General features: G+C 48.4%; 5 protein-coding genes across 5 annotated transcripts; 2 read left to right on the plus strand and 3 right to left on the minus strand.

Annotated features, from left to right (window-relative positions):
• Positions 1-11: 11 nt before the first annotated feature.
• F9C07_4115 (putative chromosome segregation protein) lies at positions 12-2,921 on the minus strand (the record flags this gene model as incomplete). The annotated part of the gene is made up of 7 exons (XM_071511174.1): positions 12-671; positions 727-1,025; positions 1,075-1,206; positions 1,258-1,392; positions 1,455-2,395; positions 2,451-2,602; positions 2,661-2,921. The coding sequence occupies 7 exons, from the start codon at positions 2,919-2,921 to the stop codon at positions 12-14; spliced, it is 2,580 nt and encodes an 859-aa protein (XP_071366490.1).
• Positions 2,922-3,270: 349 nt separating this feature from the next.
• Positions 3,271-6,045, minus strand: F9C07_2256935 (cytochrome protein; the record flags this gene model as incomplete). The annotated part of the gene is made up of 4 exons (XM_071510122.1): positions 3,271-4,161; positions 4,213-4,249; positions 4,289-5,732; positions 5,789-6,045. The coding sequence occupies 4 exons, from the start codon at positions 6,043-6,045 to the stop codon at positions 4,052-4,054; spliced, it is 1,848 nt and encodes a 615-aa protein (XP_071366491.1). The 3' UTR covers positions 3,271-4,051.
• Positions 6,046-9,401: 3,356 nt separating this feature from the next.
• Positions 9,402-10,022, plus strand: F9C07_4118 (uncharacterized protein; the record flags this gene model as incomplete). The annotated part of the gene is made up of 1 exon (XM_041285929.1): positions 9,402-10,022. The coding sequence occupies one exon, from the start codon at positions 9,402-9,404 to the stop codon at positions 10,020-10,022; it is 621 nt and encodes a 206-aa protein (XP_041146373.1).
• A 182-nt stretch (positions 10,023-10,204) lies between these two features.
• On the plus strand, positions 10,205-11,129 carry F9C07_1548311 (uncharacterized protein). The gene has a single exon (XM_071508202.1). It carries the CDS (start codon positions 10,387-10,389, stop codon positions 10,861-10,863), a length of 477 nt encoding a protein of 158 aa, XP_071366492.1. The 5' UTR covers positions 10,205-10,386; the 3' UTR covers positions 10,864-11,129.
• A 265-nt stretch (positions 11,130-11,394) lies between these two features.
• F9C07_4119 (glutamate synthase) lies at positions 11,395-17,967 on the minus strand (the record flags this gene model as incomplete). Its single annotated transcript, XM_041292066.1, has 4 exons — positions 11,395-14,206; positions 14,262-17,607; positions 17,670-17,710; positions 17,792-17,967. 4 exons carry the CDS (start codon positions 17,965-17,967, stop codon positions 11,395-11,397), a joined length of 6,375 nt encoding a protein of 2,124 aa, XP_041146374.1.
• Between the last annotated feature and the right edge of the window lie 1,992 nt (positions 17,968-19,959).

Genomic DNA, 19,959 nt, shown 5'->3' on the forward strand with positions numbered 1-19,959 from the left:
CAAAGTGAATATCAAGCTAGTTCATCGTCGTCGCCTTCCCCCAAGTACCTTTTCTCCGCCAACTCCCGGATCTTGTCTTCTAGCACGCCTCGGCCGTATCGCTCTGCGACCTTGACGGCAGCCTCAGTCATCTTGCCATTGCGATCCTTCATCATTTGGACTAACTCCAAAGCCTTCATGCCCCGCTCTTCTCCTTCTCGGCATTCAACAGCTAACATTTGCAAGAGGATCTTATCCAATTCGAGCTCTTTCCTAGCCAACTCGGCACGCTGAGTCGACGTGGCATTTGTAGATCCTAGAAGATCCTGAAAGAGTGAAAGCATAACGCTGCCGCGAATGAAGGCTTCTTCAAATTTCCCATCATCACTCTGTGCAAGCCCTTCTCCTTGTTTCCCGACTCCTTTTCCTGGCCTCTCAGATATTGGAATCCGGAAGTCGAATTCACTGAGCAATGGGCGAGGGAAGTATGGGTATTTATCGCCTCCTTTCAGAATGATACAATGAAACTTGTCCTGTGCAACTGCAACAGGCCAATACGTTTCCTCTTTGCGACCGCTTGCAACTCGCTCCATTTGCGTGGTATCGAGGAGTGGAACCCAGCGAGCTTGGCCAGGGTTACGCCAGTGCTGCAGAATAAGAAGGACACCTTCAGAATCGTAAATACATGGGTCCTGCTTTTAAGTTAGTATCTACAGAATGAGAAGTTTTGCCTTAGGATTCACTCACCCCTGTGTCTGAGAAGAAAACACTCTGCAGTTCTGCGCCTTCGGGAAGTGCTACCACATCCTCATTTTGACAAATTTCATCCCGTTTCACATTCTCGACAGAATACCGCAATGTTGCTGTGCGGCCGTCGCTTCCTACAGGCCCGTTCCCAATAGTCATAACATAGTCCCTCCATGCGACGCATGCCACCGCTGGGCTCTTCTGCCTGTACACCTTGAACGGTGTCCCAAATAATGTATAAACACGGACATAATCTTTTGTCGTTACGACGACGATATAGGAATCACTGAGTGCCAACGCTTTCACCAAGTCAGCAACGAATTGAAGGGTGATTAGTTGTGCTTCTACCTCTGATGAGTTCTCCCCTGGGCAGTTGTGTCCGCCAGTCCGCTCGCGTGGTCCATGTTTCATGGGGACGATAGAATATTGTGGCAGGTTTACCATCAGTAGGGTTGTTGGAGAAGAGAGTTCCATGCTCATCTAGGCCCAGTTAGCAAGGTATCATCTAAACCACGAGTTCGTTCGACTTACTGAGACACGCGCGATCGTAGAGGTACGGATCGGTAAAGTGGAAGTCACGGTGGAGTTCTCGATCGTAAAATTCCACAGTCACCGTATTATGGGTCTCTTGGTCAACGGTCCAAACACAGCCCGTCAGATTTAGGCCTAGCCGAGTCAATTAGTATGCCAGTGACTAGGAGCTAACCATGAATATTTGAGATACATACAGAGATACCGTCTGTTACCTCGCCATGGTGTACTGCCAGGCTGAAGCGATGGGTGGATTCTAGGTTTAGAGTAAGAGGTCAATAGCCGCTTCTCAGCATGGCCATCGATCTCGTCCAAATGTTGATTTGTCCGCTTGCCAAATGCATTAACGCCTTCCGCGTATCCAGCGCCATCATCATCATCGACAAAATCCTCCATCCCCTGGTCGGAGCCAAGGATATCATCAAGAGAGTCAGGAGTACCTGCTCGCCGCTCGATAGACTCCTTCGGCCTGTTCGTCAATGGTCGTCTCACGTTATCAGATATCTCTGCTAAATGCCCTGGAAAGATAGGCGCAGCCTGAAGTGGCTTCTGGAGCAACGGCTGCTGTTCGTTTGAGACAACCCCATCATATATGAATAGCTCTCCATCCGACGTTGTGAACGATAAAGAGTTATTAGAAGGGTGCCAGGCAAGATTAATGACGTTCGGAAAATCGTATCTCTGTAGTACCTTTTGTGTCTTAGTTTCCCATAACAAGACTTGACCATCCGCACCAGCAGTCGCCAGAAGTGCGCCATTCGGGGACCAGCTGATTGCTGTAACATCGCCATTGTGGCCGCCAGAGAAGACCTTCTCCTTCTTCCACTCGCTCGTGGAGAAAATTGCAATATCCCTGGTGGCTTCTGCAGCTGCAAATGCCGTCCCATCTGGATGCCACACGACCCTCGATGTCGCTTCGTCCTCAGGCTCAAGCCTCCGGATAGCCCCATCAAGCTTCTGTACGAGTTCCGGCTCCTCGGCGAGCAATGAATAGATGTACAATATACCGTCTGTACACGATACCGCGATATACCGCCCACTTGGGTCGAAGGTAACATGTTTCGTCCCCTTAGATTGGTCCCGAAGATACTTAACTTTGGTCATATCCTCAATTTTGACGATCTTCACCGTGAGTTCACTGTACCATATCAGTGATCTAGATCCCCCAGAGTTATTGCGCACAGACTACTAACTCGCTTGCTACTGCAGCCCATTCACCATCATTTGAGACCGCTATATCTCGCACGGGTAACGCACATCGAACAAGCAAGTTTTCCATTCGACCAGACTCAATCTCATACTGCCAGACGGTACCATCCTCCGCTCCCATGATGAACGACTCATTCTGCAATAATCCTTAGCATCTTACCAACTTCATTCATCCCAGGGCCTATATATCATACTGTAGCACCGATTCCCATGTGTCCATCAATGCCCTCGTCAACAGTCTTTGGTTCGCCATCTTGCCCAACAGTGTAAATTCGAATCGCGGAGTTAGAGCCACCAGTGATAATGCGACGGCCGTTCGGGGTGTATGCCAACACTGTGGTCCCGGGGGTATCTAAATTTGTTCCCAAATCAGCTACACCGTCCATACTGAAGGTCAAGATATATACAAACTTACGGGCTGGTCTGCCCCTAGGACGGATGGCTTCCGACGCCATTGCGGAGATAGAGAACCGACCACAGGGAAGTTATGAAAATAGAGTTACCGGGAATTGAACGTGAAACACTCAGAGAGATCAACCCGACGCATCTATCAAAATGAGCGCGGCTTGTAGTCTATACTAAACAACGCAGGTTACTGATTGAGCACGGTTGGACTAGCGAAGCGTTGCCCGACGCGCGGACGCGTCCGCGCGCGCGAAATCCAATAACCCAAATCAGTAGTACTTAAGGGCTTAGGGCACGATGTTAGGGCTCAAAAGAATAATTCATCGCCCGCAACTTAGGTTAGCATGACACATGCCACATCGGATTACAATAGCTTCCAAGTGTCAAATACAAGCTCCCGTGACAAATGGCAAGATGAATGTTTACAGAAACGCCATCCATTACCTGAGCGGAACCGTCTTGTCGCAACGTATAGCTTTATCAGCAATTTAAGTGGCATATCGATAAACTACTCAATAGATGCAATGCAGCAAATAAGGTGCGGAAGATGAATGACGGCACGGACCACCAGTCAATCTACACGCGTCAAGGGATCGGACGCAAATCAGTTCGTTGGTGCTCATACTCATAAAATTCCACGGGGACATGCGATAAATAATTCGTGCACGCTGATGGTAGAAAACTTAGGTACATTTTAAACCGCTATCGAGCTGGAAACCGCGCTAAGCAGCTTTCGTGAGTTGTGGGATGTTTGAATGGCCTGAATCAACCCCTAAATATGTGTTGACAATGTCTACGAAGGGGCAGGTCAACACAACCTCAGAATCTTCTCATACTACTTCAGCAAAGACTTTTCTAGGGGAAAAGAGAATAATGCGTATCCCCCATATGCAAGGGAAGGCCATAATCCTCATGGTATATGTTGTTTTACACCATTGCGGCCAGTCAATCATTCAAGGGTGCTCCCAAAGTGATTCCAATAGAGCCTTCGTCAAATATTAATCTTCTAATAGTGGTAGTAATGGATCCAAGACTCTAACAATAGGTGGCCAAGTTCCCTGATTGCACGCGGAGCGAAGAGTAGCAAACATTATAGTGTTTTCTAATGGAGATCCATGAATCTCGGGTATTTTCCCCAATGTCTTTAGTTATTAATACCAGTAGTCTCGTGTTCATTGGTCTATATGTGGATGTTTTGGACTATGTAAATTCGGCAGGTTATACAAAAACTTAGGTCCCGGTCAGCCATAGGCGGGGCGAGATAGTGTCTTCCTCCCCTTATGAAAACCACTACGTACAAAAGCATGGAGCTAGAATCCGGCCAACGGTGGTATGACCTACCCACTCCGTGATTGTTGACGTTCCACAGTGTTTTTCCCTACTAGAGTTATTATCACACACGCGCTATTATACGTACCCTAATGTCATTTTTGGGCAAATAAGCGCCGCTAGATTGCCTATGCCTTGGGACTGTAAAGTGACTGCCATCCATCGGTTCAATGTCCCACATGACGATCATTGCGGCAGTGAAAGCCAAAAGCTGCCTCTCCGCAAATGTCCGTCCCTTGCATCCAGACATGCCACCGCCAAATGGGTGAATTGTGTGCATATTTGCCTTCTTTTCTCCGGTTTCCGGGTCAGTTATGATAAATCGCAGTGGATCAAACTGGCTGGGGTTTGAGAAATATCGAGAGTCATTCTGCAGCACTCCATGATGGAGTATAAGACTCTCGCCTTTGTAGACTTTATAACTATGGGGCTTTGTCCTATCACTGTTTGTAACGTCTTCGTTGGACTCTGTGATAGTCAAGTCAGATGTGAGTTTTCGGAATGACATGTCGGCTGAATCCAAACGAAGTGTTTCGTAGAAGCTAGCCTTCAATAGAGGGCAAGAGTCCAGCAAGCCTTTGAGGTTAAGAGAGATTCTGGGTGGCTCTTCAAAAGGGAAGCCAGTTTCCTCCCTACTTGGCCTGTGAGCTTTCACGTATGGAGAGATTTCTTTTCGAATTTCTTCTAGGAGGGTGGGATCATTGTAAAGACGGACAAGGTACCAAAAGGCGATGTTTGAAGAGTTAACATTCATCGCCCAGAGCAAAGACAGATGCCCGGGTGCGCTGGACCTTGGTGAGAGCCCCAAGTTCTTAGACGTCCGGATGCGTTGTTTCAAAGGCTCTGAAACATCTTCGAGGTCACGGAATTTCACACCAGGGTCTATCCCATCATCCCACTGGAGAAATGCTTGTTGGTAGGCGGCAAGAGAGTTCAGTATCCGATCACGAGCAGCATACGCTGCAGGCACACCAGGAAGTGGTGCCCAACGAGGTACACCAATCGCTAGAAGGGGGAATCGATTGTCCAGTACCCAAAGATCATCAAGCAAACTAGGAAAGGCTTCCAGAATCGCTTGACCCATTAGGGTAGTGGTTGTAATATTCCCGATGAAGCCCCTGACAAGGTCAAACAGGTTTGCCTCGCAAGCGGGCTTGTCGCCGTTGTCATCGACAACTTCGACATCGCTCCCACGCTCCCACAGCGTTTGATCAACTACGCTCCGGCAGAAGGTGACGAAATTTGGAACCTCGCGTTTTAAAAGTTGAATAGTAGTTTCGGAAGCTTCCGTTATGAACGGTTCCCGCATGAGCAGATTGGGAAGCTTGTGATGAAACACTTGATAGTCAGTAGTATTCAGGTCTCGCAGTGAACCCAAGTCATCGCCAAAAGCCTTCAGCGCACGGTTGACTAGAGGAGCTGATGTTGTGGCTTTGGATTGCATGATAGATTTGATCATGGATGGTGACACAATAGTATTGTGCTTTGTGCCACCCATGTAGCTCCCAAACACAGATGCATTCATATAATCTCTATAACGCCAGTCAGGCCACATAGGGTTAAGGTAGTGGCAGATATGGATACTGACCTGGATTTTTCAGTGAAGCTTACGTGGTCCCATACAAAAGAAAGACTATGGCCCAGCCACGGAAACCAATACGGCAGCGTCTTCACTGATTGCGGTTGTTCAGTCTTACTGTCGACACGACTCTGGAATCCACTGATGATACGCGTGGCAATACAGCAGAGGACCAGAACGGTTGCCAACAATGGCCATACCAGCTCCGATGAGCCACTCCACGCATTTTGTATCAGACCATCAGTAGATAATCCATCCTTTCCCATTTTCTTTCAGGGAAGGGAAAAAAGGAAGGGGGGACAAATAAACAATTGATCCAGCAGGAAAATGCAAAAGATATAGACAGGGCGAAGCACAGAGCCAGCGGACCGCACAGGGTTATATAATAGAAGAGGAAGAAGTACTTTCAAGAGAAGTCCACCTTTGAAGCAAAGGAGGACTTGAAGGGTGTTAAGAGTACGAAATCTAATGGGGAGTGATGGGGAAAACTTGAATGTGAGTAAATGCTAAAGATAGATCTTCTCGGTCTGACATGATACATGATACAGTAACATTACAGCTTACTCAGCTGGAAGCCACCCCATTAATAATTCCATTTGTTGCGTATCACTACCATGCCTGCAAAGGGGTCAAGCGAAAAGAAAGAGAGAGAGTGTGTGTGTGTGATGAAGAAAAGTGCAACCACCATCTTTATGGAAGCCCAGCGGTATCAAATAGGCAGGTTTAACAAGAGTAGTTTCAGTGTCCCCTACGGAGGATCATCTGGAGGAACGCACTCTCAGTCTCGTACCTGCTAATCTTGTTTTGCGAATTATATACTTTCTGTAAGAGCCACTGAATTCTTGAAGTTAGCTCTCGGGGCTGTTTTGGCAGTGATCCAAGCAAACGCAGCTCCTCTTCATATTTTCCAATGCTTTTATTCTCCTTACTGATCAGCTGTGACAAAATCTCGAGGTCCAGTCGACTACTGAGAGTCTTATTCTCGGTTAGCTTTTTAAAGACAGCTCGATAAACCGGCTTGCCAGGCTTGACCGTCTCTGGGCAGCCGTTGATAGAACTGACAGAGATGAGTTCTGCCTGCTCAAGAGCTTGAAGGGCAACCTCGCCGTTTTCCTTGAAAAGGTCTGAGAGAAGGACTTGGTTGTATGGCAGACTACCTTCCTTGCTATTCGCCAGCATCTTGATCAAATGCCAGACCTGCTCGTGGCTCCATTGGGCTTCAGTATTCGTACTCAAGATAAACATCTTGAGTATCTCAGATGTCGACTGCTCTATGATGCGGTTGACCGCGCCTTTCGCATTCGTTAGCTATGTGTCGTGTCAATAAAAGCAGCTAACCTACCATTGGGAGTTTCTCCCGCTTCTATACGATGTGCCATGAATTCAAGATCAGTCACCCGGCCTCCCAATATTTCAATACAACTGTCCAGGTCTTCCAAATATTCTTCACTTCTGGGTGGCTTATCTCCCGTTCTTGCTTCATCGGCCAAATGGTTGAGTACAAACCTCCTGCCGACTTCAAGGGAGCAATCACCCAAGGAAATTGTTCGAAAGACCGAATTCGGCAGAGCCTTGCTTAAAGGTTTAGCAAAGGAAACATCGGTAGTTAGGAAGATAACGTGTGCAATATTGGCGCTTGTTAATCCAGCGGCCCATTCGGTGATCTTTTCATATACGACGTTGTCCTCGGAAGCATTGTGAAGGAAATTATCAATGACCACCACTGGCCGGAGCTCAGGATGAGCTTCCAGATACTCCTCGTCTGTGAGGTGCGCATCCTTATCGTTCTTTTTCCTGCTATCTAAGATGACTCCCTTCAGAGCAGTGGCAGTGCTCTGCCAGATATTGCTGAGTTGCGCATCCAATGTTTCGGAGAACCCGGCTTTGGTACCAATCATGCCCTGTGCAGCTAGATCGATGAAGCTGCTAATGCTGTTCATCCAGGAGAAAACCGGCCGGTAGCCTACTTGGCCAGCTGCTCGTGCAATTTTTGCAGTGTCGCCCCTGGCGTCCTGTATCTGCTTGCAATCAATGACCACCTTGTATTTGTAGTTCTCAAGAGCTTGGTCCAACACAAGTTCCCGTTTCCCAGAACCTCGAGGACCGTGTATGATGATGAAGGTCTCCGTATTCTCCGTAAGCCAAGACTGCAGCTGAGAAATATCCCCTTGACGATCCTCCCAAATCGCGGTGAGCCCACGAGGATCAGACGCCACAACACCCAAGCCGATGATGTTGGCCTTACTAACCTGCTTGCGAATCCATCCCAGAACACTGTTCTCTTCGACATGAAGCGTTGCCTTTATCTTCATCTTGATAAAGAAGGTGCGAATGGGGTCAAAAACAGTCACAGTGATGGCCGCGATAAGTGCAGCGACGGCAGGGATTACTATTCTTGGATGGCTCAAGATCCAGTCCTTAATCATTGACAATTTGATCTTCCGTTCATAGTTAATCTTCAACCTTGTGCCAAATTTCCCGCCACCTTCTTTCTCTGCGATTGTGAATCCGTGCATGCAGTTTTTCGCCATAACCGCGAACTTGGGACGAGCAAATTCTACGTAGGCGTACCTTGGTAGGATCTTGGAATCCGACGGTTGCCTTTCAATGTCTCTCAGTTTCCCATAGCTGCGGAACAGTGAGTACAAAGATTCCGTAGTAGGATCATTTGCTAAATCATTGGCGCTGCCCGGCAGGAACTCAACTCTCAGCCGAGGGCTCGGTATGCGATATAAATCCTCTATCCATGGTCTTCCAAGGACACTGGCAACCTTGACCTGCTGGAAAGGATTGAACCAAGGTCGAATAGGGTGTTTCTCGAGATGATCCTTGACAGCCGTCTCGATATCAGTGTCTTTTACCCCCTCGTTGCGAGTGTATTTCACAAATGCACCGCCTTCTCTGAAGCGCGGAACGACCTCTTTGATCTCAACTTCTAGCTCATGGGGAAAGACACGACGGATAATGCGTAGGGGATCGGACGCTGCGAGATGCGGTCTGTCGATTCGTTTCAAGGCCTCTTCGTACGGTCGACTTGCGCGGAGAGACCCTTCCAAGACCCATTGCAGTTTCCGGGGGAAAATATCTGTTATAGTTCAAACTTAGCTTGCGATACTACCAGTATGGATTTAAATTCGAGATTTCGTACTATTGATAAACAGTAATCCCTCATTTTTCTTCAAATCAATGTGTCCTGTCTCGAGATACGAAGCATGTGATGCGCTACTGAGGCGAGCGAGGGAGGACTTTGCGGCAAACAATGACGGGGGTGGTCGCCCCCAGCGGAAGGATGTCTGATAGATACGAGGTATCACCACTGGAAATGATTTTCGCATCTTTATCGTCGTCGCCATTGAGATGGTAGAGCCATTGTTGAGGAAGTTTGATATTGATCAACATTAAGCTTGGTCATGAGTATGACGTAGGTGCCCGTATAATACACCCCGGAACAGCTGTATTCCGCATCTGTCCCGGATAAGTGCTCCTAGTATTGTCATTTTCTGTAATTATGAAATTTACAGCGCTAATTCCATAATCCACAGAATTGTCGCTCCAACACTGGAGCCACCTCCACCTGTGATTCTTGCCCTTATTCCCCGACATCAATATCAATTCACACAAAATGGGTTGGTGGTGGAGTTCGTCTTCTCCTACCAAAAATGAAGCGCAAATCATCTCATCATTCGATACGCAACCGGCGCCAGAGAACGCCGGGGTACCTACATCGCAACCACGGACATTAACTCGCGAAGAACGAGCAGATGCGGAGTTGAAGCAATTGCTAGCCAGCTTGGAGGGAGACATCAATAAAGGACATGAGGCATCGCAAGGGTCACCGTCCTCCGCAGAGTCCACATCATTACCCCCGTCATCCATAGCGCCGGAATCTCTCTACCCCGATACAATGTCCTGTCGTTCTGCGTTCGACTACGCATTCTTCTGTCAATCGTTCGGCGGGCAGTTTGTCAATGTTTACCGATATGGCGAGCTGCGATCGTGCAGTGAACACTGGGATAATTTCTGGCTTTGCATGAAGACCAGGACATGGTCGGATGGTGCTCGTAAGAAGGCAGTCAGAGACCACTATCGCAAGAAAGCCATCAAGTATAAGACGGGGCCCAGTAGTGAGGATGTCTGGGATCTCCGGACAGAGCCGGTTCGGAATGCTTTTGAAGGGGATTTTGCTGCTCTAGAGAAGGAGATGCAGGCCGAGGAAGAATCACAGGGGGCTGGTGCCGCTTAGGTTTGCTGATGCTTCTTTGTTTGCCTGCAATCTCTTGTTTATCGGTATATGTAGATTTGAACCCGGATACTTGTCTCCTGCAGCTCATGAGACTCTGTATAGTACTCATTGTACTAATTCTATGTCAAGCAGCAGTCATAGACCTGGTTGATGGAGTTTTCCTTGAGAATTGAGCATCTGTGCTGAATTTTGTTGTATAATATTAGAAATGGAAGTTAACGCTTAGCGTCTTTATCGATAACATGTCCATTTATTCTTTGTTCATGTTCACTAATATAAAGGCGAAGAAAGTCAGAAGCCAGTGGCAGAACCAAACTACAGATCCCCGCATGGTTTCTAGAATGTTAATCTCCTTGTCCGTCTGATGGATTCACGAATATACCACGCTATACATTCCTTTCTATTCCACAGTGCTTATCGCACAAAAAAGTCACGTCGACATGGACAGTCGAACGCACGACCATCCCCACTACTACCGCACGCAGATGGGGCTCATAACCATGCTCGAAGACACAAGCTACGGAAACACGTTCACTGGGGCGCGGTGGTGCAACTCCCTGACCGTCCCAGAAAGGGGTACTATCCAAACTATTTCGACGAGAGAGCATCAAACCATAAACCCATACTCAAGCCCCAGACATCATTGGACCGGTCGATGTACTACAGAAATTTATGGGCAATGATCGAGCTGGCTGATCAACGGTTGGGATATCTTTACGATTGTTTGAGGGCGGCTGATGACGAGGCTGGCTTAGATTGGATCATAAAGGTCGACGACGAGTTCATGGGTCGAGAGGCAAATCGAAGGGCAAGAGTATCTGCAGATAAGACCTGGAAATGAAGATACAGGGCCCTTTGGAATCACCTCACGGTAGATGAGGTTATCTCCCGGACTCTAAATGTTAGGCACTCAATCCACAATGATCTATGTCATCGAATCTCCAATATATTACTTAAGAAGTAGATATGTACAATGAATCATAGAAAAGATACACTGAATAGCAAACGCGCCGACCCCATTTTTGCATACCAGTTTTTATGGGAGAGGCACTGCAACAAAACGCAAAGGAACACAGCCGCAAAACGAAAAAAGGAGCAGGAACCAAAACGGTACAGGCTTGAATAAGCAAAACAACAAAGCATTTAGTAAACCTCTCCGGGAGTGTTGCACCATTGTTGCTAACATGTCAATGTAACTGCAGTCGTAGCTGTTGATCAATTGCCATGATACAGATTTTCAACCAACATTAATTCTGCCGGTTAGTAAACTTTTGATCATAACACAATAATCTACAGTCATTTCAATCATGAGCCATGGCTACATGGCTGGGAATATGTCCGCCCCTGGAGAATCTGAAGCTCCCAGAGAAAATCATGCGGAAACGGGTTGTTCCGTACACTGTCGAACCGCATCAATAGCAGGTCTACGGACAATGCCGCCAGTGACAGGAAGCTGAGAGCTAATGTCCATAAGATGAGCGTCGACTTCGCGAGCACACTGACGGCCCTCATTGATGCCCCAGACAATGAGAGATTGTCCACGACGGCAATCACCAGCAGCAAAAACACCAGGGACATTAGAGGAATATTGACCGGGAGGAGTCTTCACATTCTTGCGAGAATCACGTTCAATTTCATCACCCAGGAGGCGGTCTTCAGGTCCAAGGAATCCCATGGACAGCAAAACAAGGTCTGCAGGGAAAAACTGTTCACTGCCCTCAACTGTCTTCATATCCCAGCCTCCAGAAGCGCTCTTAGTCCACTCAACACGAACAGTGTTGATACCTTTGACATGGCCGTTACCGTCGTCGACAAACTCTGTGGACATGACACAGTACTCACGGGGATCCTTGCCCATGTGGGTCTTGACTTCAGAGTGACCGTAATCAACACGGTAGATGCGCGGCCATTGGGGCCATGGGTTGTCGCGGGCACGTTCTGGAGGCGGCTGGGGAAGTAACTCGAAGTTGGTAACAGACTTAGCACCGTGACGAACAGAAGTACCAATGCAATCATTTCCAGTATCACCACCGCCGATGACAACAACGTGCTTACCCTTGGCGGATATATATGCGCCATCAGCGAGGTTAGAGTCAAGGAGCGACTTGGTATTGCGGTGCAAGAATTGCATGGCAAAATGGACGCCTTCCAGCTCTCGGCCGGGGACCTTGAGATCCCGAGCCACAGTGGCACCGGTGGCGATGATAACAGCATCGTTCGTCCTACGCAGGGAGTCCAAAGAAACCTCTTGGTCAGGGCCAACAGCAGTGTTGGGCACGAATCTGACGCCCTCAGCAGCCATCAGATCCACGCGGCGTTGCACGACCTTCTTGTCGAGCTTCATGTTGGGAATACCATACATAAGAAGACCGCCAATACGATCTGCACGTTCATATACGGTAACGCTATGGCCAGCGCGGTTTAGCTGATCCGCAGCTGCGAGACCAGCTGGACCGGAGCCAATGATTGCAACGGTCTTACCGGTACGGGCCTTAGGAGGACGCGGTACCATCCAGCCCATCTCGAAACCACGGTCAATGATGGCACATTCAATAGACTTGATTCCAACAGGGTCTTCATTGATCCCTAGAACGCAGGCGCCTTCACAAGGGGCAGGGCAGACACGGCCAGTGAACTCAGGGAAGTTGTTAGTCATGAGCAAACGGTTAAGGGCATCCTGCCACTGGTTCTGGAAAACGAGCTCGTTCCACTTAGGAATAATGTTAGAGATGGGGCAGCCAGTGTCAGACTGGCAAAAGGGAACACCGCAGTCCATACAACGGGCAGACTGATACTTGAGCTCATCCTCAGTTAGACGGCTAGAAAGCTCGGCCCAGTCACGTGTACGAGTACCAGGGTTCCGATATTTCTCACTTCGCCTGCTGTACTTCATGAAGCCCCTTGTCTTGTCAAGTATGAGTGCTGACCGCTTCTTCTCGGTCTTTGAATCATTCACGCTGTCCTCAATGTCAAGCATTTCAGCCTTCTTGGCATCGCCCGCCCTGAGCTTCTCAGCGGTGGAAGATGTGCTAGGAAGCTGGGGCACAGTGAACTCGGCCTTCTTAGCAGCTTCAGCTCTGGTAGCTTCCTCTTCCATCACCCGCTTGTAATCGGTAGGTAGAACCTTGACAAAGTGAGGGAGAGCACGAGTAAAGTCCAATAGAATGCGAGCAGCCAGTTCCGAGCCAGTGTAGTGGTGGTGATCCTCGATGAGACCGCGGACAAAGGCAACTTCGGTGGGATCTTCCAGGCCGGATACCTCCACCATCTCCATGTTGACTTTTGAGTGGAAGTCCTGGTCCATATCTAGGACGTAGGCAATACCACCGGACATACCAGCAGCAAAATTACGGCCAATTGAGCCAAGGATGAGCACACGACCTCCAGTCATATATTCACATCCGTGGTCACCAACGCCCTCAACGACTGCAGTGGCACCCGAATTACGAACAGCAAAACGCTCAGCGGCCACACCACGGAAGAAGCACGTACCCCTGGTAGCACCATATAGGCAAGTGTTACCAACGATGATGTTCTCCTCTGCTTTGAAGGCAGCACCGCGGGGAGGATAGATAATGAGGCGACCGCCCGACAGACCCTTGCCAACATAGTCGTTGGCGTCACCCTCAAGCTCAAGGGTGATACCGGGAGCGAGGTAGGCGCCAAACGACTGGCCAGCAGAGCCCTTTATGTTGGCGTGAATGGTATCCTGCGGAAGACCTTCGCCACCAAAGCGACGACTGACCTGGTAAGAAAGTGTAGCTCCCAGTGCACGATCAGTGTTAACTATATCACACTCAATCCTACAGGGAAGACCCTTCTCAAGTGCAAGCTCAGACTCCGCAATCAGCTTATTGTCGAGACGGGTGTGTAGACGATGGTCTTGCTTGCGAACATTGTATGTAGCAACGCCGGGGCGCAAGGAATGGGCAGGAGTCAGAATGAGCGAAAGATCGATCCTCTCCTGCTTAGCGGTCCGGATGTCATCCCTGGTCTTGAGTAGCTCAGCTCGCCCAACCATTTCATTCACGGTACGAATACCTAATTTGGCCATTATAGCGCGCATTTCATTGGCAACGTAGTAGAAAAAGTTGATAACATGCTCCGGGGTGCCCGAGAACTTTTTTCTCAGTTCAGGGTCTTGAGTAGCAATACCGACGGGGCAAGTATTCAGATGACATTTTCTAAACAACTGTCAGTAAAGCAAATATAACTATGAAATTTACCAGTTATACGAACCTCATCATAATGCAGCCCATGGCGATTAAGGGAGTTGTGGCAAAGCCGAATTCTTCGGCACCGAGCAGACAAGCGATAGCAAGATCGCGGCCAGTGCGGAGTTGGCCATCAGTCTGCACAACGACACGACCACGTAGGTCATTGAGAACAAGAGTTTGGTGAGTCTCTGCGAGACCCAATTCCCAAGGAAGACCGGCATACTTGATACCGGTCCAACGAGAAGCACCAGTACCACCATCATGACCAGAGATCAGAATATGATCGGCTTTGGCTTTGGCAACACCAGAGGCAACAATGCCAACGCCGACTTCCGACACGAGCTTAACGGATACACGTGCACGAGGGTTGGAACATTTGAGGTCGTAGATGAGCTGCTTGAGGTCTTCAATTGAATAGATGTCGTGGTGAGGGGGCGGTGATATCAGACCGACGCCAGGAGTGGAATAACGGGTATGAGCAATAGGGCCAACAACTTTATGACCCGGAAGCTCACCACCTTCGCCCGGTTTAGCACCTTGGGCCATTTTGATTTGCAGTTCATCAGCATCGGCTAGGTAATGAGATGTCACACCGAAACGGCCGGAAGCGATCTGCTTGATGGCAGACCGCATGGTGTCCCCATTCTCCATTCTCTTGCTTCGCTCGGGATCTTCACCTCCTTCTCCTGTGTTGGATTTGCCTCCGAGACGGTTCATAGCAATAGCTATGGTAGAGTGAGACTCCATGGAAATGGAGCCATAGGACATAGCACCTGTCACAAAACGACGGACAATTTCAGTCCAAGGCTCAACTTGATCGATGGTGATAGGAGTGCGCTGCTCGAAATCAAAGTCGAGCATACCACGGAGAGTACAGTTCTTGATCTGCTCATGCTCGGCTTTGGCGTAGGCTTCGTAAGACTTGTCATTCTTTGTACGCACTGCGTCTTGCATATTGGCGATGCTGACCGGATCGTTCACATGCTCTTCGCCTCCGTCACGCCAGTGATATTCGCCAGACTCGGGAAGACCAGGAATTTCGATAACGGAACGTGATGGGTAACCGCGTTCATGGAAGGCAAACGCATCCTGAGCAATCAGCTCAAACGTTAGGCCACGGATGCGGCTCGCGGTTCCCGCGAAGCATCGGTCAATGACGCTATCATCAATACCAAGTGCCTCAAAGATCTGTGCGCCCTTGTACGACTGCAGCGTAGAGATACCCATCTTGCTCATGACTTTTAGAATACCTCCGTCACATGAGGCTTTATAATTTTCGATAACTTTGTCGTCTGGCAGTTGCTTGCGAATCAACTTCTCGCGATTCATCTTGAGGATGCACTCCATAGCTAGGTATGGATTGATGGCGTCCGCACCATAACCAACCAGAACGCACATGTGGTGGACTTCTCGAGCCTCGGCAGTTTCGACAACCAGAGCTGCAAGAGACCTCCACTTGTTACTAACCAGATGATGATGTACCAGACCAGTGGCAAGAAGAGTAGACACAGGAACTCTGCCTGCCGAAGTAGCGCGGTCAGAAAGCACAAGAACCTTGTCCCCATTCTGAATTGCCTCCGTGGCAGCGTCACAAATGGCATCAAGTGCCTCTAGATATCCCGGAACGCCCTTCTTCTTGTCGAAGGTAATGTCAATAGTCCTCACGGTCCAGTCATTGTGCGCCTTGTTGATATTCTTCAGGGCAGTGAACTCGGGGATGCTTAAGATGGGAGAGGGAAGGAGAAGGCGGTGGCATTGCGAGGCATCCATCTCCAGAAGGTTACCCTGAGGTCCCACGTAACACTCGAGAGACATAACTACAGCCTCTCGAATAGGGTCTATGGGTGGATTTGTGACCTGCGCAAAAAGCTGGCGGAAATATTCGTATAAAAGACGTGGTTGTTGGGCAATACAAGCTAACGGAGCATCATTTCCCATCGAACCCAATGCCTCCTTGGAGTCGGCCGCCATGGGACCGAGCAGCAGGCTGACTTGTTCAAAGGAGTACCCGAAAGCTTTAAGGCGGGGGTCATTCTGGACAGTGGTATCATCAATCGTGTAACTAAGATCGACATTTTGTTGGAGCAACTTCTCGTTGATGGCGGGAAGCTTCAAAAGCTCCTTGTCCAACCATGCGGCGAAGTCTTGGCGATGAGAAACGGTATACTTGAGCTCCGAGTCGTCAATGATTCGGCCAGCCACGGTGTCAACTAGTAACATCTTTCCAGGTTGCAAGCGGCCCTTCTGAACTACACGCTCCGGGTCAATATCAACGGCACCAACCTCGGACGCGCAAATGATACGATCATCGTCCATGACGTAGAAACGGCAGGGACGCAAACCATTGCGGTCAAGATTTGCACCACAGTACCGACCATCGGAGAATGTGAAGAGGGCTGGCCCGTCCCAAGGCTCCATCTGACAAGCAGCCCACTCGTAGAAAGCAGCCTTAGCAGGATCTACAGCTGGGTTGCCCTGCCATGCTTCGGGGATCATGAGCATGACTGCTTCTGGCAAAGAGAGAACACCATTAATCATCAACAACTCCAGGACATTATCAAAAGCGGCAGAATCAGAGCCGCCGTCCTCTACTACCGGGTACAACGAGTCAAGTTCCTCGCCAAAGATGTCTGATTTCAGCACACCTTCTCTAGCCCGCATCCAGTTCTTGTTTCCTCGGAGAGTGTTAATCTCGCCGTTGTGGGCCGCCCACCGTAAAGGTTGAGCACGATCCCAAGAGGGGAATGTGTTGGTAGAGAAACGAGAATGAACAAGAGCAAAGTGACCTTCATAGTCCACATTGACCAAGTCATGATAGTACTGATACACTTGAACAGGAGCGAGTTGACCCTTGTAAACGATATTTCTGTTGCTGAGAGAGCACAGATAAAACCAGTTGGCCAGACCAAGGACATGTGTAGCACGTTTCCGAAGAATGTACAGTTGACGCTCGAATGTTCTTTCATCGAATAATCCCGGGTCCGTGTTGTCGGGCTTGTTACCGTCGCCATAGGCCGACTTCAACACCACAAAGGGCTGCATAATAATGGGCTCCCTCGAGAGGGCAGCAGGACCCAAAATAGTGGAATCGTGAGGAACCTCACGCCACCCCAGCACACGTAGCCCCAAGGATGTTGCAAGTTCCTCAAATGTAGCCGTGGAGTCCTTGAGTGTCTCTTGATCGGGCTTGAAGAAAAGGTTGCCAACCGCGTACTGGCCGAGAGGGGGAAGATCCACCCCGACCTCACGAGCAAAGTTCTTAATGAAGAATTTATGAGGGATGCTCGTCATCACACCGGCACCATCACCATCCCGAGCATCTGAGCCAACAGCTCCTCGATGCGTCATATTACAGAGGAGATTGCGAGCTATACGATGGCGATCTACGTTAGCGGGTAAATGTTTATATAATGCTCAGATTGATCCTTACCATCGCTGACGATCTTGTGGCTGGGCTTGCCTTTAATATGGCTGCCAAGTAGTAGGGGTCCCATATTAGCAACGGTCACTCGAGGCATTCTAGCTTTTTGAGACAGTCAACTCGAAACTTACGCAGTAAAGCCTACTCCGCAAGCATCCTTCTCATATTCAGGGTCATAAAGACCCTGCCTCTCGGGCAAAGTATTAGCCCAGCCATATCCTTGCTTTGGTTGGTACTCCGAATACTCGTTGGGCTTCTGCTCGTCAATTATATTTTGGCCATAGATTTCCTCCAAGTTCAGACCCATTCTTCCGCCGATGGCCGACAGAGAATGGAATGGCAAAACTAGGGGGTGTATGGAGTGTCTCTGGAAAATTGCGCCACAGACCAAGTCAAGGCGGGGTGGAGAAGCGTATAGATGTGTAGTGGTTTGATGTCGTCACAGTATGTTTAGGTTAACAACGTGGGTAAATGAGGAATGAGGGGGGAAATCTGTCTGTGACACAACGTATGCCTCGATAATCAATGGATGCAAGAATAGGATGAGAAGAGAGGCGAAGAGAGAAGGAGCAGGAGGGTGGGAGGGGGGAATATACTTAGGGGAATGACAGGTGGGATAGTAGAGCGGGAAGCAGAGGTCCGGAGAATTCAATTCACGTAGACTCTCCGATACAGACAAGGTACAGTATGTATTTTATCGGGGATGAACGGACATTACTTACGAAAAAGACAGGGTTTTGAGTGCAAAGCACGTGTACAATGAACTAATAGGATAGGGAAAAGACGCAGTTGTGGGGGTTAGCGATAGGCCGTGGCAAATTGCAGCTGTTTCTTCCACTTGAGAGAGTAGCTCTACTGGTAGTGTACTGTACCTAGGTAGTAGGCAGCTCGAAAAATAAAAACAGCTAATCTTTGAGGTCTGGAGAATGGTAAAATAAACTAATCCGTCTCTCTCTTCCCGCCCACCCCCCTTTCCCTACTTAAGAAACCGAGCGAGGGCACTGCAAAAAAGAAAAGGGAAAAATTATATATATTGAATTGAAAAACCAAATAAAAAAAAAATTAACTAAACTAAAAAAAAAAAAAAGAAAGAAAGAAAGAAAGGGAGAGAGAATACCTATAGGAAATTGAGGCGAAAGATCCATTTGAGTTCTGTTGCTCCTACGGGTTATTACACACCTAGCTCTTCAATTCCGAATCGGGCGAGACCAACACTCGCGTAGCATTCATGCGAAGAGAGCGTTTTCGGCGCCTTCCGTTCTTGGTTGAAAGGGGCACTTGGACGACATTGGAGGCAGAGTCGATGTTAGAGCATCCATGCTGTGTTGCCGATATCTGCATTATGTGTATTTTATTCCCTTCCCTCCAACGTGTACCAATCTACATATGGAGGAAATGCTATTTTTCTTTTATCCGCCAGTGCCATACATTAGTACTAGATTAGTAGTACCTACTCCGTACAATCTTGCTATGAAAGCGGGAATGGAAGGTAAAGTCACGGTTGAGTTACTACTATGCAATACAATCCATAAACCGAGGACGCTAAGAAAGAGATAAGACAATCGGGGCCAATCAGAATCCCGGTATTTCAACTTTTCAACCAAGAAGATTAGGTTTCCACTACGTCAAGATCCAACCCGGTGGAGCTCTGAGCTAGGTTAAAAAATAAAGGAATGGCTGCGTTGGCGCTAGTGGGAAACGATTCACACTGCCCAGTCGTTTACGCTGATCGGTATTACCTGGTAATTTTCCCATCATCCATTCGGTCCTGCTGCTACGAACGCTTTCAAATTCCGAGGGCTTCCTTTATAGGTCGTAGGAATTGGTACTGTACCCTATTTACCATAGACAGGAACATTATCACACGCCTTTTTTTACTTTGGCTTTTTCTCATCCAGTCCGTAAATTTGTAGAATTATCATGCTGATTCTGGGAGTCGTGATTGGACAGTAGTAAGCTAACCCATGCTCTCCCGGATTACCCAAGGTAATTCTTGGGTCTATTTGAATAATACAGGCAGTTTTTACATCCTAGGAGAGTAATCCTAGTGAAGTCAAATACTGGGCTTCTCAGCTCAAATAGTAACGGTTCGGTACTACGACTGCGTATATTTTGATAGATACTACCCCCCACGCCTCTTCCAGATATACCCTGTGCCCCTCATTTCTTCCTCTCTCTCTCTCTCTCTCTCTCTCTCTCTTACCTTTTCCTCTTTCTTTTCTTTTCTTTTTTTTTCTTTTCCTTTTTTTTTTATAGCATGAGTAAGTAATGTATGTGTTTTGGTAATGCCTTTCCCATT

The sequence above is a fragment of the Aspergillus flavus genome, chromosome 4, assembly GCF_009017415.1.
Source record: "Aspergillus flavus chromosome 4, complete sequence".
NCBI lineage: Eukaryota > Fungi > Ascomycota > Eurotiomycetes > Eurotiales > Aspergillaceae > Aspergillus > Aspergillus flavus.

Coding starts and splice junctions, on each gene's coding strand:
- F9C07_1548311 (XM_071508202.1), top strand. CDS start 10,387: ATGGATTCACGAATATACCACGCTATACATTCCTTTCTATTCCACAGT.